The sequence below is a fragment of the Neurospora tetrasperma genome, assembly GCF_000213175.1.
Source record: "Neurospora tetrasperma FGSC 2508 unplaced genomic scaffold NEUTE1scaffold_81, whole genome shotgun sequence".
Classification (NCBI taxonomy): domain Eukaryota; kingdom Fungi; phylum Ascomycota; class Sordariomycetes; order Sordariales; family Sordariaceae; genus Neurospora; species Neurospora tetrasperma.
Genome location: NW_009799179.1, coordinates 3678256 through 3700510, shown reverse-complemented (window position 1 = coordinate 3700510; position 22255 = coordinate 3678256). Strand labels below are relative to the sequence as shown.

General features: G+C 51.8%; 6 protein-coding genes across 6 annotated transcripts; 4 read left to right on the top strand and 2 right to left on the bottom strand.

Moving 5' to 3' along the window:
- Positions 1 to 2481: 2481 nt before the first annotated feature.
- NEUTE1DRAFT_54040 (uncharacterized protein) lies at positions 2482 to 5200 on the top strand (the record flags this gene model as incomplete). Its single annotated transcript, XM_009857609.1, has 5 exons — positions 2482 to 2894; positions 2969 to 3236; positions 3613 to 3813; positions 3904 to 5016; positions 5090 to 5200. The coding sequence occupies 5 exons, from the start codon at positions 2482 to 2484 to the stop codon at positions 5198 to 5200; spliced, it is 2106 nt and encodes a 701-aa protein (XP_009855911.1).
- A 201-nt stretch (positions 5201 to 5401) lies between these two features.
- NEUTE1DRAFT_90380 (uncharacterized protein) lies at positions 5402 to 6435 on the bottom strand (the record flags this gene model as incomplete). Its single annotated transcript, XM_009857608.1, has 2 exons — positions 5402 to 5475; positions 5548 to 6435. The coding sequence occupies one exon, from the start codon at positions 6433 to 6435 to the stop codon at positions 5575 to 5577; it is 861 nt and encodes a 286-aa protein (XP_009855910.1).
- Positions 6436 to 7279: 844 nt separating this feature from the next.
- On the top strand, positions 7280 to 9251 carry NEUTE1DRAFT_118706 (uncharacterized protein; the record flags this gene model as incomplete). Its single annotated transcript, XM_009857607.1, has 4 exons — positions 7280 to 7717; positions 7777 to 8163; positions 8243 to 8699; positions 8773 to 9251. The coding sequence occupies 4 exons, from the start codon at positions 7510 to 7512 to the stop codon at positions 8891 to 8893; spliced, it is 1173 nt and encodes a 390-aa protein (XP_009855909.1).
- A 3358-nt stretch (positions 9252 to 12609) lies between these two features.
- Positions 12610 to 17568, top strand: NEUTE1DRAFT_149837 (glucosamine-fructose-6-phosphate aminotransferase; the record flags this gene model as incomplete). Its single annotated transcript, XM_009857606.1, has 7 exons — positions 12610 to 12957; positions 13141 to 13211; positions 13352 to 13583; positions 13650 to 15223; positions 15293 to 16831; positions 16911 to 17058; positions 17163 to 17568. The coding sequence occupies 5 exons, from the start codon at positions 12953 to 12955 to the stop codon at positions 15511 to 15513; spliced, it is 2103 nt and encodes a 700-aa protein (XP_009855908.1).
- A 314-nt stretch (positions 17569 to 17882) lies between these two features.
- NEUTE1DRAFT_90370 (uncharacterized protein) lies at positions 17883 to 19265 on the top strand (the record flags this gene model as incomplete). Its single annotated transcript, XM_009857605.1, has 3 exons — positions 17883 to 17897; positions 17964 to 18015; positions 18087 to 19265. The coding sequence occupies one exon, from the start codon at positions 18242 to 18244 to the stop codon at positions 19109 to 19111; it is 870 nt and encodes a 289-aa protein (XP_009855907.1).
- A 493-nt stretch (positions 19266 to 19758) lies between these two features.
- NEUTE1DRAFT_118703 (uncharacterized protein) lies at positions 19759 to 21688 on the bottom strand (the record flags this gene model as incomplete). Its single annotated transcript, XM_009857604.1, has 4 exons — positions 19759 to 20541; positions 20603 to 20727; positions 20787 to 21214; positions 21283 to 21688. The coding sequence occupies 4 exons, from the start codon at positions 21438 to 21440 to the stop codon at positions 20203 to 20205; spliced, it is 1050 nt and encodes a 349-aa protein (XP_009855906.1).
- Positions 21689 to 22255: the final 567 nt, after the last annotated feature.

Sequence of the window (22255 nt, the reverse complement as noted above, 5' to 3'; positions counted from 1 at the left end):
CTATGATGACTGTGGAAGTGGTAACTTGTCTTGAGACACTAATGTGGTTGACGGACAGAAATAAGGTTAACCGGCAAGCGCACTTATAGAACTACATAACCAGCCAGCCACTTGACATCAGGGGGAATAAAAAAAGAATTGGTCGGAAACTCGGCATCCATGTAGAGGTATCTAGCTTAGTAGTGTGGGTATGTAATGATGTCCGTTGTTGCTCGGAGAGAGCTGAGCCTCCGTCTCTGTCACATATCGCCAGTCCAGCGAGCCCAGGAACCCGCTTCAGCCCAAATGACAACTCACTTGTCGAGTGTCAGCCATGTGTTCAAATGACAATGCATGCAGCTCTGCAGAACAGTTTGCATACGTATCACGTTGGAGTTGCATGCATCAAGGGGAGATATGTAGTATAATGTATCAAGAGCCGAGGCGAGAATCGTGTTGAACGGATGGTAGTCTTCTTGAGCGAAAAGGCATGACGTTATGAAAAAAAAAGCCGCTATTGATGAAGGAGGGTCTTCAGGTGAATCGGAGCTCGCCACGTAAGGGTTCGGGGTAGCCAGATTCGTGATTCTGATGAGGTACATGACGGACGACATTTCGGGCTTAGAAGGCATCGTCATGCTGCTTTCCTCGGTCCTATGTTTCAAGGGGTGACTGGCTCGAATATGTAAGGTGCTGACGGGACGTTGATAGGAGACATCGGCAGGGTTCCCCGGGTATTGGGTTCTGATGAAACACCATGGGTTGTTCTTTGTGTTGCCTGGTTTGTCTCCCGCATTTCCAGAAAAGGGGCCGATAAACATAAGAGGACAGTACGCGGCTCTTGGATGAATTCTTGGTGGTCGAGTTGCGGCCTCACCGTCGGGCAACAAAATGTAACCTGAAACTCAACGGTTCGTTGTACCCACGAATGATCGTCACTCAGACGGCCGCCTTGCTGGATTTGATTGTGATTGATGGCGGCCTAAACAAATACTTTCGGAGCCAAGTCCATCGCTGATTTGCGAGCTGTGCGCGGAGCCTCATGTAACCATAACTTTGCAGAAGCTGAGAAACGTGAATCCCAGAACACGGGGTAATGGGGTCGGGTCGGAGATAATTCATAGAATGGCCGACTGGTCAGCGATAACTGGAGGGGTTTTCGAGTGGCTTGATGGGTTGTCCCAACTGTGAAGGGCCGGGTTGGGAACCCCGCGGGGATGAACGACTTCCTCGTTTCCGGTTTCACCCCCTGTCAAACACATGCATATATGGCGTAGCCTCCGCCAATTGCACAATCTGCGACAGCCACACTTGAGAATGATTCCTTTCGCCGGTGTTATTCTGTGCCTCGTCGTGGCAGCGAGTCGGTGTTCGAAGCCGAAGCCTGGTAGTCTTTTTGCGGGACGCTTTTCGAGTAACACAACAGAAAGCTCTCGACGGTCGACGGATTTTCACCGACGAGGAGCCTGACAATCAGTGTTCGCTGGCGCCCGAGCCGAAACGGTCCTCACAGGAAGAACCTCCTTGTTTCGGGAGTGGCACATAGCACATGATGTGGTCTTGCGCTGGCGCTATGGCACAGAGCGTGACATGGGCAGCGAACGAGCGGAGTGCCGGACTGTTGAGGGTGAACGTTAGGTAGACAACGGGATAAGCCGTAGCAAACATGGGGTATCCTCGGTTCGACCAGGTACCATGAAGAGCTCCCCCTTCCTATGACAAGATTTTGGGAAGGAGAGGTCTTGTAAGCCAATACGCCTATTCCCCATGCAAAGTGCCAAGACAATGCCTATGGTTACGGATTGTTCAGATTCTTCCTGCATGTACTTGCAGACACTTGTCTTCCGAATATCTTCACTCTTTCCTATTGTGGTAATTCCGATACAACCGGAACAAAAGTATAAATGACAAGGCAGAGCAAGGCCACAAGATTTCGGAACCATGTCGCGACAACTGTGTTTCGATTGGGCAGCAATGCCAATATTGTGGTTGATTCTGAGAGCCCTAATTGCCCTGTGGGAAGCTTGGAGGAAGCATCTCAACCAGAGCGTAGGCGTCGTGAAAATTTGATTGGGGCGGCGCCGGGAATGTTGGCATGCGTAAATTGCGTATCACTCCTTCTTGCGCATCTTGCACTACACCGCGTATCAGAACCATTGGAAAAAAAAACAAGGCCAGCCCGCGCTTGGCGACTAACGCGATTACTCGTGTTGCGACCTTGCTGTTTGAGGTTACTGTAGACAGTGCTTCGCGAACCTGAACGAAGCTGAATGCTGATCACCCGGCGAGTATCAACTCCATCATGAGACACCAGCTGGACGACGAGACCACAGGTTGGGCACAGATTGGTCAACGCTCAGTTGGAAGCGCAGAGCCGCATGACCAACTAACAAGCCGATAAAGGTTAAATAAGGGCGGCTGGCACCGAAAGTAAGTCTGAACGCTTGCTCGATCTCCAACATTTCCAAACAACTCATCTCCAAGAATTCGAGCCCATTCAAGATGGCGACCTTGTTCGATAACATTCACAGGCGTGCGCACCAGGTGCATGCCCGCTTCCATCCCCACCACGGCGATCGTCACGCGGAAAGAGACTCGTATATGACCTTGACGATCCGTAATCTTCCCTTGGGGACCACAGAAAACGACGTGTTTGAGCATATTAGGCGACAGAGACACGATTCTGACCCCATTGTCAATCCCTTGACCAAGGAAACGAACCAGCGCACGCTCTGCGCGGTCGTCACAATTCGCCAGGAGACAGAGGAGAAATGCAAAGTTGTGCGTGACAAGCTCCATCTTACACGCATCTACCCAAAGCTCCCGGCGGGAGATGTCAAAGATTCAGTTGTCATGGTAAGCGATGAGTTTCTCGGTGTAACAACGATCGCCGAGCACGATGACCCTCAGTTCGAGTAAGCTGCTTTGCCATAACCTGGATTCATGTTCGATGATGAGAGCTTCTCGCTGACAACAATGCCGAATACAGTATGTATTTCGTTCATGGTCTCGGAGGGCATGCTTTTAAGTCTTGGAGCACAGACAAAGGCGCACCTCACATGTGGCCCAGAGACTTCCTTCCCAACGACATCAAAGCTAGGCCGCTGGATCCCATGAATTGGCACGGCCCGAAGTTAGCTGGTCGCTTGGCAACCGTGGGATATCGTGCAAGCGCTATGTGTGCCTCCGCTGCCACTGCAACGATCGACAAAATATCGCAGAATTTCCTCAACCATCTTAGGGCTGACCGGACTGAGGTGAGTCCAACCACCATAGTTTGTCTGCGTCTCTGACTAACGCCCAGTCCAACAGGGATCGAAGCGTCCAATGTACTTCGCTTGCCATAGCCTTGGAGGCTTGGTCGTCTGTTAGGTATAGGAAACCCTGTCGACTCGAGGATCTGGTGTGGTCGTGTCTAACCATCGGTTCTTCTAGGCCCTTATTCATGCTCTGTCAAAGGAGTCACATAGGCTAGAGCGATTCCAAGATTGTCAAAGTACATTCTTCAATGGTGAAGAATGCCTCGTCAAGGGGATTTTCTTCTTTGGCACTCCCTTCGTGAGTCCGCAACCTTCGAACGCCCCGGAATCCCTCCATGTATCGGCGCTTGCTGATAGACAGCAATGATCACAGGAAGGCTCCAGGCTAGCCAGATATGCTTCCCGCATTGTCAAGTTCCTCCGGGGCAATGACACTCTGATAGATAGCTTGAGTATCGAATCCGAGGACCTAAATACCATTGTTGCCAGGTTTGATCAGATGCGAAACCACCCAAGGACAAGGATTCCGATTGTGATCGCATATGAGATGCAGCCAATGTTCGGAATGAGATTCGTACGTCGAAATATCGTTTCTTTTGAGTGACAGGTCTGCTCAGGAATCATAAGAGCTCCAATTCAACCTGACACTAACATATACTCTCAGGTAACCGACCCCGACTCAGCCATGAGCTCATTTGACTGCCAGACCATCGGCATTGAAGGCGATCACCGTACCATGATCAAGATGGAGAACAACCAGGACCAAAGTTACCGTGACGTTGCTGAATTCATAATTCGAATGATCCAACGAACACTCTCTGGATCCAGCATTATCCCATCCTCTTCTGCGACAAAGCTTGAGAGAAAAGTCTTTCAGGAACTGCCTTTCAGACAGAACCTAGCGAGAGACGAAAGCCCCCCTCCATATAAAGGCCAAGGTTCATGCCGGCCTTCCACAGCAAGTTCGGCCAGCGACGGAACATCGGCCTCTGACCCTTCTCCTCACTCCCAACCAGTTGGTTTGGGTATCAGCAACCCAAAATCCGAAGAAAACAACACTCCCAGCATATCCCGCTCCAACATCGTCCCCGTCAGGTTCGACGACCTTATGATGCCTCCCAATCGTATAAATGGTGGAAAGGAAGATAACCGAGATTTCGCCCTGCTCTCAAAATTCGACGTCGTCTTCCTTCTCGATGACACGGGATCGATGATGGAAGCCATCGAGCCGGCCCCCTCATTTAATGGCAACTGCGAGGCAAAGGAACGTTCGAAATGGGATGAAATGATCGAATCTCTGCGCTACATCGTCGATATTGTAACACACTATGACCGTGACGGTGTAGATGTGCATTTCTTCTACCGGGACGATAAGGACGAGTTTAGAATCCAGGATGGACAACGGGTTCTAGATCTCTTGACCAACGAAGTCAGTCCAGACGAGATTGGTGGCGGAACCTTCATTGCCGAGCGACTTTGGACAATCCTGACGGCTTATATCGACCGGTTCGAAAACTATCGGCTACGGATGGCAGAGCGGGCACCTTGTCCCGAGAAGCCAAAGATGTTGAACCTTATTGTGATTACGGACGGGGCGGCAGATGACAAGGATGCGGTAGAGGATGTAATCGTCAATGCAGCGAGGAGGCTGGATGAACTGAGGGCACTTCCAAACCAGGTAGGAATTCAATTCCTGCAAATCGGCAGAAACGAAGCGGCTTCGAGATGGTTGAAGACATTGGATGATGACCTGAACGAGAAGCATAGAGTTCGAGACGTGAGTTGGACCTTCCCATCCGTCTTATCCTGCCCGCCTCATTGAAGCCGTACTGACAGAAAGCGTGGGAAAGATGGTTGACACCCGTCCCTGGGACAGAGTCGATGAGATCGATAAGTCTTTGCAAGAGAGACTTACTAACATTCTCCTCGGCGGCATTGACAGAGCCAGAGACATGGAGTAAGCCCAAAGAAATGAACGAACACGGTCTCTCTAATGCTCCACCCGAGTGAAGGGATGGAGCAGATTTCGATCATGATGACAATCTTTGACAAGGCGCTTTAGAGTTGATATTCGGTTGCTTTGGTTGGATTTGACCGAAGGTCACATTCGGTTGGCAGCGCACGCGGAACATGAGGCCATGACCAATGGAAATAATTATTTGTCTTGATGAGTGAGTTGACATGGCGTCGCGGTGTTACGGCCCCTGTCTATCATTCAATATCTGTTCTATAATCACTGCGAGTTTCCCCTTTGTTAGCTTTCGGGACGATACATCAATGCGTGGGCTGCCCTGACGGGCAAAGCTACCTGTATGTTTCCCAGCTCGTGGAATACTCAAACAATCTTGGTCTCCACGCCTCGCTTCAACCAAAGCACCCTATCCTCCACCCCTGCCTTCGCAAAGTCATTTGCCAGTTGGGTCCCAGATTCCGCAAAGTGACTCCATGACTCGAAGTGCAATGGAACAATTACGTCGGCTCCGATGTCCTTAGCCAACTGCGCTGCCTGGTCACCACCCATGGTGATCTGCAGCGGGCCTCCCCCATCAGCACCCCCGCCGGGCAAGATCACAGTTGCCTTTCCGATGTTCAACATGGCGACGGCGATATGATATTTCGCCTTCATCTTGCCAAGCTCTTCGAGATGAATCGTGTCTCCAGAGAAGTATATCGCATTCGGACGACCGTCAGGCTGTGTTCCAAAAGCCCCGTCTGAAGAGCTGACAATGAAGCCCACTACCTGACCGCCGGGTAAGTGCTTGCATGGAGTGGCCGTCACTTCCAGCTTCCGCGCCTTTCCCTCACCACCAAAATCAAGACAAACGGTTTCCCAATTCTTAAGGCCCCGCACTCCTGGCCGCGGAGCTAGTTGAGAAGCGCCGTCTCTGGTGGTGAGGACCCTTCGAGCATCAAGAAGGCGTCGGCCGAGCTCATCTAGGTTGTCCGGATGATCTTCATGGCTGAGTAGAACAGCATCGATGGGAGGGAGCTGGTCGATAGTTAAGGCTGGGGAGTCGGACTTTTTGATGACAAGACCGCGATACTCGATTTGGGTGCTGCCGGGACCGAACACGGGGTCTGTGATAAGATTGATACGGTTCGGACTGCTTGGCTCACCAAGATGGATCAAGGCGGTAGCTGTACCAATATTGGTAATGCTGAGGGGGTAATCAAACGAGATTTGCGTCGGGGGCATGATGAGAGATCAGGCGCCGTGAACAACCACCTTTGTGTCGATGTTTGATAGCCGTGAAAATATGAGTACTTATCTTGCAATTCTCTCCAAGCCAATTTGGAAATTGCATGCTGTTAAGCAGACCGTAGTTCTGTTGAGCTTTGGGTGGTTTATGTAGAGACAGATCTCTCATCAGTGCGTAATGTGGGCATCATGAGCAACGGCGCCGCAGTGACCATGTTCTCCACAGAAGTTCTCCAAAGCGAATATCGGATGATGGTTCAAGGTCCAGGCGTCGAAACGGCATTTGGAGAGGCGTGGGAGGAAGTCCACGTCAACCATGTATTGGCTCGCCCTGGCCGGTTCGGAAGCCAGTCGTTTGTCATGTTGGGCCCTCTTCAAGCTGGGAGGGGAGAATTGGCAAATAACAAGTTTCGAAAAGGCGCAGAATTGTCCAGTTTAGGGATGGAACTCAAATGTGTGAAGTGTAAAGTGGAAGTGTCTGGCAGAGCTGATTTATATCACGAGAGGAAAGCGCGAGGTTGTAGTCCAGTGTCGTCGTGGGTGCTATCCATCTACCCACATACAAGTAGAAGTAGAGGTAGGTACCTTACCTGTATGAACAGCAGATAAGATAAGCTGATACCCAATAAGCAACGAGACGGGATGGAACCTCCCCCCGCCGCGAGACGGCTTGAACGCTCAGACCACCTAAATGCAACTGCATTCACACCCGACTCGACTCTCAGCTGGGGCAAGAATGCGACAATGCACTGGACCCACCCGCCGCCCAAGGCAACGAGAGCTTGAGGTAAGCTCCATCGATAGCTACGTACCTTTGTCCGTGCGTCAACGCCAGCCCATTGCCCGCCTGCCGACTTGTTCAGTTGCATCAACACAACATCTCAATCTGGAACCAGTCCATCCATCAAACAACCATTTCGTTTACCATACCCGAGCCCTTCGACCTGCGCGCGCTTACCGGTCTATTCACAAACCCAAGAAACAGTCAATCACGCTGACGCCTCAAGACAGCCTGACGTCACCTTTCCATCAACTAGACAAACCGCCAGTCGTTGCGATATCTCCACAATAATGGCGGACCAGGAGCGCCAACATGCCTTGGCTTCGTTCAAGGCGAAACTGATCGAGTCGCGAGAGTGGGAAGCAAAGCTCAAGAACTTGCGTCTGGAGCTGAAGGGCCTACAGAAGGAGTACGACCAAACAGAAGAGAACATCAAGGCGTTGCAAAGTGTCGGCCAGATCATCGGCGAGGTCCTCAAGCAACTGGACGATGAGAGGTGTACGTCTTGCATCCCCTATCCATTCTCTGGAGATCATTACGAACTCATCATGCCACAGTTATTGTCAAGGCCTCCTCCGGCCCCAGATACGTCGTCGGCTGCCGATCAAAGGTCGACAAGGCGAAGCTCAAGCAGGGAACACGTGTGGCGCTCGACATGACAACCCTCACCATCATGCGCATGCTCCCCCGCGAGGTCGACCCGCTAGTATACAACATGTCGCTGGAGGATCCTGGTCAAGTCAGCTTCGGGGGTATCGGCGGTCTCAACGATCAGATTCGTGAGCTCAGAGAGGTTATTGAGCTGCCCCTCAAGAACCCAGAGCTGTTCTTGCGAGTCGGTATCAAGCCCCCCAAGGGTGTCTTGCTCTATGGCCCTCCAGGTACCGGAAAGACGTTACTTGCTAGGGCTGTCGCGAGCAGCTTGGAGACCAACTTTTTGAAGGGTAAGCTCATACCCTCTTTGTCTTGCATCTTGACGGCGCCATTACTCGAATATAGGTCACTAATACTGCGCGTCTGTAGTCGTCTCCTCCGCCATCGTCGACAAGTACATCGGTGAATCCGCCCGACTAATCCGCGAAATGTTCGGCTACGCCAAGGAACACGAGCCCTGCATCATCTTCATGGACGAAATCGATGCCATCGGTGGCAGGCGTTTTAGCGAGGGTACATCTGCCGACAGAGAAATCCAGCGTACACTTATGGAGCTCCTCAACCAGCTCGACGGTTTCGACTATCTCGGCAAGACGAAGATCATCATGGCGACGAACCGCCCCGATACCCTCGACCCTGCTTTGCTGCGTGCCGGCCGTCTAGACCGCAAGATCGAGATTCCTCTGCCGAATGAGGTCGGTCGCCTGGAGATTCTGAAGATTCACGCCTCTGGTGTGGTTATCGAGGGCGATATCGACTACGAGAGTGTTGTGAAAATGAGCGATGGCTTGAACGGTGCTGATTTGCGCAATGTGGTTACTGAAGCGTAAGTTGACAATTTCCTGCTATAACCAAATGCCGACCATGCAGCACCCTGCTAACGCTTCTCTTTTACATAGTGGTCTGTTTGCGATCAAGGACTACCGCGATGCGATCAACCAAGACGATTTCAACAAGGCGGTGCGCAAGGTTGCCGAGGCCAAGAAGCTTGAGGGCAAGCTCGAATATCAGAAGCTATGATAAGACTGGAGTAGTTGGTGGTTGGAGTTGTGGGGGAGGAGGTGGTAGCAGTTGAGCAAACAACAGTGATGAAGCATCTTAGACACGGACATAGCAGACTTTGCGCCCTACCTAGATGCGAGTGGGGAAGATGATGATCAGCGAGCTTTCAGCTGTAATTTGTACACAAGCGACTACCACGATGCCCGCAGGAAGGGCGTCGAAATGGCTATTTGATGGCTTGTGGCACCGTCCCCTTCCTTCAACCCTAGGGTCAAGCTTGACGGTTATTGGTCTTGGGCAGTAACGATGACATGTCCTTGGAATTCGCATCCTATCTTAGTTCTTCAGGACCATCCTCAATCGAATGGCTGGAGTTGGGTAAACAAATTACCGTAGAAATCATCTCCGCTTCAGATGATCATCTCTTCCCCATGGTGGTAGCTGTCCAACATTGTCACAACGAGGTAAGCAACCCAACCGAGCCACCGTTGTTTCCTCCCACAGCATTAGTAAAGTAGGTAGCACCGCTTGCACCACCGCCTTACCACCGCCATGCAGCTTCCCGGCTGTTGGTCTACGGCACCCGCTTTGTTATGCCTTGCTGTTGAGAAGGATGGATGAGCAGATGTCTGGATGGACGTACGGATGGATGGATCATGATGGCAAGACGATTCCGGTTTGCGCAATCCTGCCAATCAACCACGTTTAGTGTTTTTTTTTTTCCCTCGCTTCATTATGAAACTAAGAGGGAAGATTGTCCGATTGTCTTTGCCCCTAAGGCAACGAGGCTGGATACGCTTGCCTTCCTTCTTTTGTACATGTTCCACGTGTATGTATGGACATGCCGTTTTTGATCAGCTCGGGTTCCTGGTCAAACACGGACGGAATGGTGTCGGTCTAGACCTCCTAGCAAAGACAAGGAGGAAGTCTCCGGCATCACGTTTTCCGGCCGCGGTTATTGTCCGGTCTGTATGTGACTTCTGTGCCACTTCTCCGCATGTTTTCCATGGTCCCATCCCGTTCCTGGTTGCCTTGTGAAGGTGGATCGACCCAAAATATCTTTCCCGTTTGCTTACCTACTGTATGTATTGTGTACACTGACAATCGATAATATGTGTAAAAGAAAATCGTAGGTGATTCGGCTTATAACTTGCCAATGTGCACTTTACCTCTTGTGGTGATGCGATGGAGCAGATAGTGTTATGCGGCTCAGTGGCTGGGATGGCTGGGTGGCTAGTGTAAAAGTAAGTTAGTAGGGTGTCATCCATCTCTCTGTGAATGGTAGTGTCTGTTCCTGTTCCTGGGCGGGCGCCGCCGCCCAAGAGCGGATCAGCACGATACGAGGTAGCATGGCAAATAGACTCTAGTCGTAATGGTTTGTGGAGCGGCTACATATTCCATACAATAGATATCCGGCTAGGATAAATGGTGGTCACGCTAACATGATCATGCTCATGGTGGTAGAGTAGTAGCATTATTGCCATGTGAAAGATAGAGCGAGACTGCTTGCCGGGTTTGAACAAGGCGCCACCGTATTGTAAAATTGCACAGAGGAACGAAAAAGGGAAACTGGACCGCGGACGTTGTTCGTATTTTCATTTGGGTTTGTGGTTGACTGGCTGATGATCTTTCTCGAAAGAGAAGTATGGACGAATTCCATCAACCTAACTTTTTTGACATCGTGTTTCTTTCGGGGACACTTTTCATCATCCAGCACATGAATGACCCGGCATTCTGGGAGCAAAGATTTCATGGGTTGCTAAGAATAGTAGGAATCCGGCCGGCGGCCGAATGGTATTCGTTTTCCACATTTTTAGCGGCCTGGATGGTCCTCCTTGTGCCCGTGGAGAAGGGTGCCACAGCCGCAAAAAGTGGGCTCCTACAAGATGACTTCCACTTCTGTCGGTTGCTTGGAAATTCAGCTAGCGACCTGGGGCAACGCCGTATCGTCGTATTCAGAGTACCCAAAGGAAATCTTATGGAGCTTGAGGGAACCTGCGAACAAAGAAAGACGGATACTAGGGTCCCGGTAGTTTATGCCTTGGGGTCGGGTTTGCCCTGTGATACGCGGGAGATGCTTGTTGTTTAACTTGTTTGTCGTTGTTCTGCTCCGACCCAGGTTCGGGAGGCTGAGTAGGTCAGGGGTTGATCGACACTAACCGCGTGATGGCGTCCCCATACCCCGTATGTTTATTCATTATCCCGCACATTTCGGAAAGGATGTCACGGCCGATCGCCGGGCTTGAAGAATGGATGGCGCGCGTCATGCGAAGGGCGCAGACAGCATTCGTTGCCAGTGACGTTGCGGAGGGCTTAACGGGCCCTTGTTCGGCTCACGGCGCTGTTATGAACGACGGGAGGCTCTCCACCGCCATAGCCCTGAAACCCCTGAATACATTGCCACAGCATACGCAGTAGACACCGGACTTTGGAATTACTGTACGAGCTCACAGTTATCGGAATGGGCCTGAAACCCGGCAAGGCGGTGAGGATGTAGAGATATCGAAGGCTTTCAGGAGTATGCCACGGTCTATTTGGAAAAAGTTTTTGGCTTTCATATGTAATCATTCGAGGCCTCTGCTGGGGTGACTGAGTCGTGGATGTTATGGAGAGCTGTATCTCTACCTAGCTTGCCGAGCGCAGTGCGTGCAGTGCATGAGGTTTATGACCCAACCAATAAAGGGAGCCCCGTGCCTCGTTTTGCCAAGCAGTGAAGAGTCGCCAATCAATGACAAAGCTGGAATGGCTTGCATTTGACTGTTTACTGTTGACATATATGGCGTCCACCAGAGATGTGACCGGTTTGACGATCTCGAGTTGGCTGAAACACACGATATCGTGCAAATAGGTAGGAAGAAGTGTACATTGCGGTCTGGCCTTCTACAACACATTTCATGGTGGGCCCGAGGTGGCACACATGTAAGCTGCGGGCTTTCAGCTGAGTCTGTGCACATGTAAGACCGAACACGGTCAGTTTCTTGCGAGACACAGCAAGAGAGGATACGATTCATGATGAGAAGAAGTCGTAGATATGGATGGCCAGCATGATATTGAGTTATCAAGAAGATTCCAGATGGTCTCGGAGTTGGTGGGTGGTGTGTGAACCTCAAGTAAACAACAGTCCCGTCCCCATAAACAACAAACCGAACCCCTCCATCACCAATCGTCCTGCCCATGGAAACTGCTGGTCCCCCGCTATATTCAAAAGGCCACCACCAAAACAGCCCTAGCGACTCCGAACATGTATCACGCTAGAACACTGGGCTACACGATCACCACAAGACAGGCACAAAAGTGCGAATTTTGCTCACTCAGTGGACAATGGTGCAGAGCTCTCTGGAGACAACAGCAAAAACAAAGCAAAATTGTTGTGAGCATGGGACGATTTTGGGCAGAGTCTGGATGAACGCAGAGACCGTTCGGGCGGTGGACACCAAAGTCGTTTGGCCGGCCAAGGAGAAGCGAGCAGGTGGGCGAGACCCCTGTCCTTGGCGATACGTAGTGCGCCTGTGCCCCACCTGGGAAGCTGCACCTGCACCACCAGTCTCACCAGCGAACTGGTCAATGCCATTGGTGCCGTTTGTCCCTGCCGTCCGCGCTGGCCAGTGCTGTCCACCAAGTTCGCACCAAGTGCCCTGCCAAATCCGCCCGTGGACGGGGCAACGGGGCCGACCTGAACACAGCCAGTCTCCAGTGAGAGACGGACGGATGCCAAAGAGGACCAAAGAGAACCAAAAGAGAGCCAAGAGAAGTGACGAGAGCCCGGCACCCTCCCCCGCCCGTTTCAGCCATAAAGACAAGTCTCCCCGTGGCCGTCGTGTCTTTGAACCCTTCTGGCCTACTCTATCTATCCATTCATCTTCCTTTCGTCCTCCAAACGACCCCGACTGACTCGACGTTCCTCACGTTCGTTTCGCCTTCTGTCCATTTCTTTAATACTTGATACCCCCGATCCAGGTCCCGCGCCCGTACAACTCCGTACGCCGTCTCACCGCAAGACACCCGGCTCCCACAAAACAACTACAACAAGCTTCAAATCCTTATTCGGTACTGTCATTCGTTGGTTAATCAGTCAACATGTGGTACGTTAAAGAGAACCTCGCTGGCTTTCCAGCCCTTCTGTCTGATTCAGCTGCCTTTTCGTCCGAGCTGAAGGCCCCGCAATCACTCCTGAGCAGGGCCGATCACAAGAGACGGCTGAAGCGCAAACTCAGCCCCCGCTTAGTTCGAGATCTTTGCTAACTGGAGTCACTTTTGCCGTGTAGTGGCATCTTCGGTTATATCAACTACTTGGTGGAAAAAGACAGGAAGTACATTCTAGACACACTCGTTAACGGTACGTCATGAGTGCTTGCGCTTGCTGTCCCTCTCTACACGACACCAGGACTTTTCCCGGCCCTTTGTCCGCAAAGACACCATTTACGAGGCTCTGAACCCGGTAGCAACGGTAGCCGACCGCTGACTCTGCCAATCTAGGCCTTTCCCGTCTCGAGTACCGCGGCTACGACTCTGCCGGTCTTGCCATCGATGGCGACAAGAAGAACGAGGTGCTTGCCTTCAAGGAGGTGGGCAAGGTTGCGAAGCTGAAGGAGCTTATCGACAGCCAGAACCTCGACCTTGAAGAGACCTTCGATTCCCACTGCGGCATCGCTCACACTCGCTGGGCCACCCACGGCCCCCCTTCGCGTGTCAACTGCCACCCGCACCGGTAAGTTCTGCGGCTCTCATGAACTGCCTTCGAACAGCGGACAAGTTCTGACCAAGTAAATCACAGTTCTGATCCCAACTGGGAGTTCTCGATCGTTCATAACGGGATCATCACGAACTACAAGGAGCTCAAGACTTTGCTTGAGGGCAAGGGTTTCAAGTTCGAAACCGAGACCGACACCGAGTGCATTGCCAAGCTCGCCAAGTACCTTTACGACCAGCACCCTACTGTCGGCTTCACTGATCTCGCCAAGGCCGTCATCAACGAGCTCGAGGGTGCCTACGGTCTTTTGATCAAGAGCGTTCACTACCCTCACGAGGTCATCGCTGCTCGCAAGGGTTCGCCCCTCGTTATCGGTGTCAAGACTCAGAAGCGCATGAAGGTCGATTTCGTCGATGTTGAGTACGCTGACGATCAGCCCCTGCCCGCTGAGACTGCCTCCCAAAATGTTGCTCTCAAGAAGTCCGCGGCTGGCCTTCTTTCTCCCAACGGCCTTTTGGGCGCTGCCGACAAGTCTCTGCTCCACCGTTCTCAGTCGCGTGCCTTCATGACCGACGATGGCATGCCCATGCCCACCGAGTTCTTCCTCTCTTCGGACCCGTCCGCCATTGTTGAGCACACCAAGAAGGTCATGTACCTCGAGGACGACGATATCGCCCACATCCACGAGGGCTCTCTCAACATTCACCGTCTGAAAAAGGCCGATGGTAGTTCCAACGTCCGTACAATCCAGACGCTTGAGCTTGAGCTTCAGGAGATCATGAAGGGCAAGTTCGACCACTTCATGCAGAAAGAGATTTTTGAGCAGCCCGAATCCGTTGTCAACACCATGCGTGGTCGTCTCGACGTTGCCAACAAGACGGTTACTCTCGGTGGCTTGCGCAGCTACATTGACACCATCCGTCGTTGCCGTCGCATTATCTTCATTGCCTGCGGTACCTCCTACCACAGCTGTATGGCAGTTCGTGGTATCTTTGAGGAACTGACTGAGATCCCCATTTCTGTCGAGCTAGCGTCTGATTTCCTCGACCGCGAAGCACCTGTCTTCCGTGACGACACCTGCGTCTTCGTTTCCCAGTCTGGTGAGACCGCTGACTCGCTTATGGCGCTCAGGTACTGCTTGGAGCGCGGAGCCCTCACCGTTGGTATTGTCAACGTTGTCGGCTCTTCCATCTCCATGATGACTCACTGCGGTGTGCACGTCAACGCCGGCCCTGAAATCGGTGTTGCTTCCACCAAGGCATACACCTCCCAGTTCATTGCCATGGTCATGTTTGCTCTGTCCCTTGGCGAGGATCGCGCCTCCAAGAAGGAGCGTCGCGAGGAAATCATGGAGGGTCTTGGAAAGATTAGCGAGCAGATCTCGTCCGTCCTCACGCAGGATCGGAAGATCAAGCAGTTGTGCGAGGAGAGGTTCAGGAACCAGAAGTCTCTCCTGCTCCTTGGTCGTGGAAGCCAGTACAGCACAGCTCTCGAAGGCGCCTTGAAGATTAAGGAGATTAGTTATCTCCACTGCGAGGCCGTCATGAGCGGTGAGCTGAAGCACGGTGTACTGGCTCTTGTCGACGAGAACCTGCCCATCATCATGATTTTGACCCGCGACAAGCTCTTCAGGAAGAGCTTGAACGCCTACCAGCAAGGTACGTTTACCACATTTTCCCAATGACTAAAACCCACAGACAAGATGCTAATGCTAGCCCCTTCAACAGTTGTCGCTAGAAAGGGCAAGCCCGTCGTCATCTGCAACGAGAGCGACGCCGAGTTCCAGACCAGCGATGCCGTCAAGATCGAGATCCCCAAGACCGTCGACTGCCTTCAGGGTATCTTGAACGTCATTCCTCTGCAGTTGATCGCCTATTGGTTGGCCGTTATGGAGGGCCTCAATGTCGACTTCCCCCGAAACCTTGCCAAGTCGGTGACTGTGGAGTAAGGGATAAATGAACGGGGTTGTCGAGCGATCGACTTGTGCACGAAGAGACGTACGAGACAAGGAAGACAGGTCTTCTGTTGATGAGCGGATTTTTGATATACCTATTTGTAATATACATCGTGCTTTGGTCTAGGTGGGCGTGGTGGAGTATTCTTGCTGGCTGGGAAGCACATCAACATCTGACCTGAAAGGAAAGGAAGAAGGAAAAGGCGAAAAGCCAAGGTGCGTCGGGGAGGTCGAAAGTGAAATGCAAATCAAGGGAGTCGGTGGGATGGAACAAATGGAATCCGGGATATTGTGCTGATGGCTTGAAGCGTTACTTGTTACTTGATCTATTCGTCACATTCAGGGACGATGTGATGGACTGTGATTAAGGAGTTTAGCTAGTAACAGTAATGATATTACTATCTTGATAATGTACTTGCGAAAGGAGTTGAATCCGTTTCTGTTCATGAAGACACGCGTGTTGGACAGTTTAAGGGAAGGAAGTTGACCGTAGTGGGAGCCTGATAGACAAGCCAATGCCATGTTGTGATAGCGTGTCAATTCCCATATTCCGGAATAGCAAACGGCCACGATGTCTTCCGCGTATGACCCTCTATTCGTTTGATTCCATGATATTCCTTTAGGTCTCATTATCAACCCCGAGCCCCTACCCTCAATCTACACGGTGCTGTCTATAGACCACCTCAAACAGTCTGAGTACCATATCCCTTGATCCGCTCAGCAAAAGCCCAGCTCTGCTTCTCCAGCTGCTCATCCTCCTTCAGCTCGACGCCATCCTTCGTCACAACCGCAATGCTGTACCGATCCAAGCTCCTCGCGTCGCGATAATACAGCACCTTCATGCACTCCTTGATAACCTCAACGGCTTGCTCGCGCGTCAACTTGGCCGCATCCTCCTCCGTCTCCGCATACCGGCGCATGATGGGCTGCGCCAGCGCGCTTCCAAAACCCGTCGCCAGGGATGGAGAAGTGAAGGAAGTGCCGCGCAGGTCAACGCTGGCCAGGTAGGGCTTGGAGTGGCCGTCGAAACCGGCAATCAGAAGCTGGTTCCAAAGCGGGTCGAAATCGTTGCGCCGCTTGTAGAGGAGTTTTTGCAGATACTTGTGCAGGTTGGCGGCGTTGAGGTGACCCTTGCCGTTGGGAGCAGCAGTGCAGGAGGGGTCCTCGTACGCTTCATCGATGGAGAGGTCCGTCAGGTGCCGGTCGAGGAATTGCATGTCGGATACGTCGCCGGAAAAGCCGACGACGGAGGAGTCGAGGAAGACGCGGAGGCGCTTGACGTCGGGGAAGCGGGCTAGGGAGCCGTAGGAGGCTGTTTTTCGAACAAGTCAGCAAGGGATGATATGGGATGGGTGTCATTTGATTCATTTGAGTGGTGAGGTTCAGCATACCAAGGTTATCCGCGGCCATGACTACACCATCCTTGTACTTCATTGCAATGACGGAGGTACCCGTCACGATGGGTGCTTGTGTCGCCTGCTTCGGGCCGCTGTTCTGGAGGTAGGAATGGTCATAGGCGCCGTAGACATCGTCTCTGGGCTGCAGGTGCCGTGAAGCAATATGTTAGTTCCATGCCATTCATGTTGGCTAGAGATATGTATAAGCGCTGCTGCGACAGCGGGCGGAGGGGGTTGAGGACGTACACGACCCCAAGCTTGCGGGCGGTGATCCATGGTCAACTAGAGTTGGGAATCGAGAATGATCTGAAGGCGGGGTATCGTTTCGTAAACAAGAGACGTCGACGAAATAGTAGAACTCAGTCGCTGTTCGTGAATGTTTCGCGCTCGCTGAGAAAGTGTTAACGTTGGTTGTTGAATGTGGGCAAGATAGGTAGGTATCGATAGGATGGTTTGTTACGTTTGGGATGATGGTGTTGACGTGGGGAGCTTCCGCCTGGTTGGCTTGACGTTACGGCTGGAGGAGCTGGCAGTGGCAGGCTGCGCCATCCAGTAAGCTCCATCCCCTGCCCTGCAGCTTCGCGTCCAGGTGCTGCCTTCACTCCCGCTGTCCCGCTGTCCACTGTTGGGCTTGGCTTGGCGTCACTGCTTGTCCGCTTCCATGCAAACAGTGGAGTCTTGGCTCAGAGGGTAGTGTAGAGGTAGGCGTGGGCCCGAGCGTCTTGAATGTTTTGAACTTGGGTCCAGGCTTGGCCTTGAGCCTCCTATCAGCACGTGACACCCTTCATCTCGAACCTAATAACCACTACCTGTACTCATCAAGAACGGCGCCCTTTTGATTCTTAGATTGTCTTGCATCAATTGATCTGGCTCTCTTATTTCTATACGACCAAACAGATTGAACCCAGCGCAATAATGGGGCTTGTAGCGTACGACAGCAGTGACGAGGATGAGGATGTCCAAGTTGACACCCCGACTGTGGTAAGAATATGGATAGCTCTTAGCATAAAAATCATGTGTTGTTCACCAGCTGACAAGGTTTCATAGCTACAGAACAACAAGAATGACATATCTATACATTCATCACAAAGCAATGCCGGTACGCCCCCTCATACTCAAGTCGATTTCGCGCCATGAGCTCGATAACTAAATGAGATGTCCCTCCGCCAGTCGCGAACCCATTTACAGTTACGAGATCATCACCAACGACTACAAATGGTCATAACGAGACATCAGCGCCACAACAACAACAACAACAACCACAACCAGTCCCCTCGCCATCACCACCCCAAGGCCCTGTACTCGGTCCAGCCCTCGGCCCCTCAATGCCCCCTCCCACGGAAGTCGCCTCATCCAACACCCTCCTCCCCGAGCCCGATTCCGACATCGACATGTCCTTCCTCAACGACCCTTCCACTTCCTCCACCGCCTTAGCATCTGGACCTTCAGCAGAACCCCCCAAATCCCCTTACACCACAACCCGCACCTTGCTTCGGGACCTCACCCTCCCCGCCCTTCCAAACATGGACATCCCGGCCTCCCCTCCCCTTTCACCTTCTGATATCTCTTCGGTGGAACGGCTATCCGCTCTAACCAGCAAATTCGACAAGTTCCTGGAACTGAAGCGCAACAAAGGACAGCATTTCAACTCGCGCATCGCGCAGAGCGCTGCTACAAAGAATCCGGGATTGATGGATAAGTTGATGAGGTTCGTGGGGGTTGAGACGGAGATTTGGTTTGATCATGATGATGATGATGATGACGTTGGTCACGACGGTAACCGCAAACCCCTTGAGAGGGACGTCTCCTTGGATGGCAATGGCACAGAGGTAGCAGCGCCCGCGCCAGCTGGGGCAGAGCAATACGCCACCACCTTGTCCAAGGAGGTTTGGGATCCGACTGCGATGCCGGGGTGGGCGTACAGAGATCGGCTGCGTAAGACGCAGGAGAGGATGCAGAAGGAGAGCGAGAGGAAGAAAGGGGAGAGAGTGGAGTTTGTTAGTGGAGGATCCACGACGATGACGGGTAGCGGAATAGTGAGTAGGACGGGAAGCGCAACGCCGCTGGGGAGTGTGGCCTATCCTGGGGGGATGAGCGGCGGGACGGGAACGAAGGTGGGGACCCCGAGTGCTGGTGCTGGTGCTGGTGCTGTTACGACGGCTGGGGTGAAGAGGAAGTCGAGGTTTGATACGTGATGGGGAGGGGGGGCTACGGATTCGTAATATGTTTTCGTTGTGCCCGCGTGGGTGGTTCGAGGTGGCTAGGGGATCTAGATCGGAATAAGAGTATATGGCGGTCCACTTCGTTGATAGCGACGGACCGATCATATATCATGTTGAAACAGTCATGTTAACTCCTGATACCTTTTCTCACGCCCGGTCCTCGTCGTGATAGAAGAGCGGATTGGTTCGCGTCCGTACAAATCTATATGCATCAACCTACCAATGTGCTGCTGTAACGGCTTTATCAACATGGACGATTCTTGACTCTCGAGGTATTGGTATGAAGACTCACCAATGAATGTCTTCATTTACTTCTTCATAGGACGTTGCAAAACAGGGCGATTTGGAAACAACACCGATGGCAATTCAGAGACACGACACAAAGACCATGGAATTGGTGTGATGATAGTGAAGACACAAGGGAGAGGAGGTTTAATGTTAGTTTATGCGATTGTAACCCCATGTGTTTTCATAGTATGTAGACTTCATGCCATCCGAGAGCTGGATTGCAAAACCCGAAGCTCCTGCGTTTGATATCGGACAACCTCGAACGCTATGTTTACGTATTCAACTGAAAGGTTCGCAAAGCCATTCTCAGCCACTAGTACACAATTGAGTTTCGCAAGATGGATGGTATCTTCAATTATTTGTCTACTTTTGATCCTAACATGGCAACGAAGGAAGCCGGTGAACACTTTTACACATTTTAGATTCATAAGAAATGCGTTCCAACATGTTGTTTTCTGCATTCCTCATCTCGACAGAAGCTCTTCAATCCAGTTTTTGTCCAATCTCGACCATATCTCATCATCCCTGTCCCTGTGCAGTCCCGTGGTATCTTTAAACACATAAGCATTAAACATAAATGACACCCTATTTATCCAAACCAAAGCAGAATTGAAGTGGCGGCGTGAGCCTGTACACATTGTAGGCACAATGCGGCGTGCCAAGAAAAGTGAATTGGATCGCTCAAGTGCGTCACATGCCACTAGGCAACGTTTCCGCGTAACCTCGCCATCCATGGGTATTCGAACATCAAAACACGTATCGACAGTACGGATGGTTTACTCGTCGGTGCAACCGAGCGTAAAACCCATCGAGCGCTTGACAGTGCCACGGATGTCGATCTGGACGGTCTGATTTCCGGAAGCCAAGGCATCGGCGAAATAGGAGAGGCTTTCGCCATGGTTGATGACGCTCTTGCCGCGAAGCTTAAAGGGGAGGACGCCGTTGAGCTTGTCGCAATAAGGCTTCTGCACAGCAAGGCCAGTGACGTAGCCGAGGTCGTCGATGGTGGCGCGCATAGGATAAACGTTGTCGTTGCCGGGCTTGAGTGAAAGGTTGTCGAGATAGACAGTGCCAATTTCCTTGTCAAGGAGGTAGTTGTGGAAGGAAGTATTGCCCTATAAAGCGACAGGTCAGCATATTAGTGCCGAGTGGAAGAAGTGGAAGAGTTGAACTTACAAGCTCGAAAGCAACCTTGGAGTAGTTGGGGATTCTGACGGTACCGAAGAAGTTGTTCTGGCCTTTGGGAGCAGTGGCGTTGACGGTGGTATTGGTTACAGTGGTTCCGTCAAGCATACGGAGGCCTGTTGTTACTGTTAGTAACGATGTCCGCCAAGCATTAACATCACAAACAAGTGCTTACCGGGCATGTCAATGGTCTTCTTGAACGTAACGCCATAGGCCCTGGCAATACCCTTGACGTGAACCTTGGTGTCACCCTCGACGGTAACCCTAAAAGTCTCGTTGTGCAGAAGCCAGGTGTTGAAGGTGGTGAAAGCATCCAGATCATCGATCATGGTAAACTGGGTGATGTTGATAATCTGGGACTTGGCGCTGGTGGTCTCAGGGAAATGAACCTTGGCAAAAGGCTTGTGCTCCAGCAGATCCTCAAGGTACATGACGCCCTCGAAAGGCTCAATGGTGGCCTTGACCTTTCCGTCACTCTTGATCTCAGTGTTGATAGACATGGTAAAATTTTGAGCCCGGGAATTGGTCATGACGATGCTGTCAAGGATGAGCTCGGCATGGTCCAGCTTCTGTTGAGCGATCTTGGGAACGCCAACAAGGATACTGTGGTATGACTGTTAGCAACTAAACACATCTTTATCAATAAGATCATGTGAGTTATGGTGACTTACACAACAGGGACAACGATGACAACGATGACAATGACGGCGATCAAGTAGGCCCACCAAAACTTCAAGCAGTGGCCGGCGCAGCCACGCTTGCGCGGCTTCTCGGCGACATTCTCCGTCTGAGTGTACTCGGGCTGTTTATCCTCGGGCTGTTTATCCATCTTGTAGAAGTTTCCTCTCTTTTTTTTGTTGTTTTAGGTTTCGACTTTTGACATCAGTGTGAAGGTGAGGGCGTCAACCGATGAAGAATTCGAAGAGCTGGGGGTTATACGGTTGAGTGTGTGCGGATGGTGGACCCCTATTATCCTCTTTCCCAAATTTCGAAGCCAACCGTCCTGATCTGGTGTAGAAGAACAAATCCTTGGTCAAAGAGAAGCAACAATCAGGAGGAAGGAGAAAAGAAAGGCGGAAATTTTAACCAGGGAAACGAGAAAAGGAGAGCAGGAGCCAGACAGAAAACGGGAGGTCGAGGCGGGCAACAGGCTGGGTGGTTTATTATAATCAAGTCCCATCGGTGATACCAGGCCACAGTCTACAATCCACACAAAATCTGCGAAAAGACTTGCAGTGACTTACGAGCCGGGGGGGAAGGGTAACACTGGGGAGGCACTAGGGAGGAGCGGGTAGGAGCGACTCAACACAAAGGGAAGTAGATGTGACGGTTGCAAGGATTCCACAATTCCCTTCCACTCTTCCCCAAAAATGGAGCTTCTTGGCTCGCTTGAGCCATCTGTTTGCAGAAACCGACGAGACATGGCAGAAGGAAAAAAAGGCCAAAAAAGCTCGCAGCTAGTGTTGCTCCAGCTGTCTAAGGATCGCCGAATCCCCCAACCCCCCTCAAGGACCACATCGCGCCACCCCAACAAAGAGATTGACGAAGGCATCCTCGACTTCTCCATGTGCCTAATTGTGAGCCATGCAACCATGAATGGATATGAAACTAGCCCTATCGAGTAGTATCTCCGAAACCCCCCCC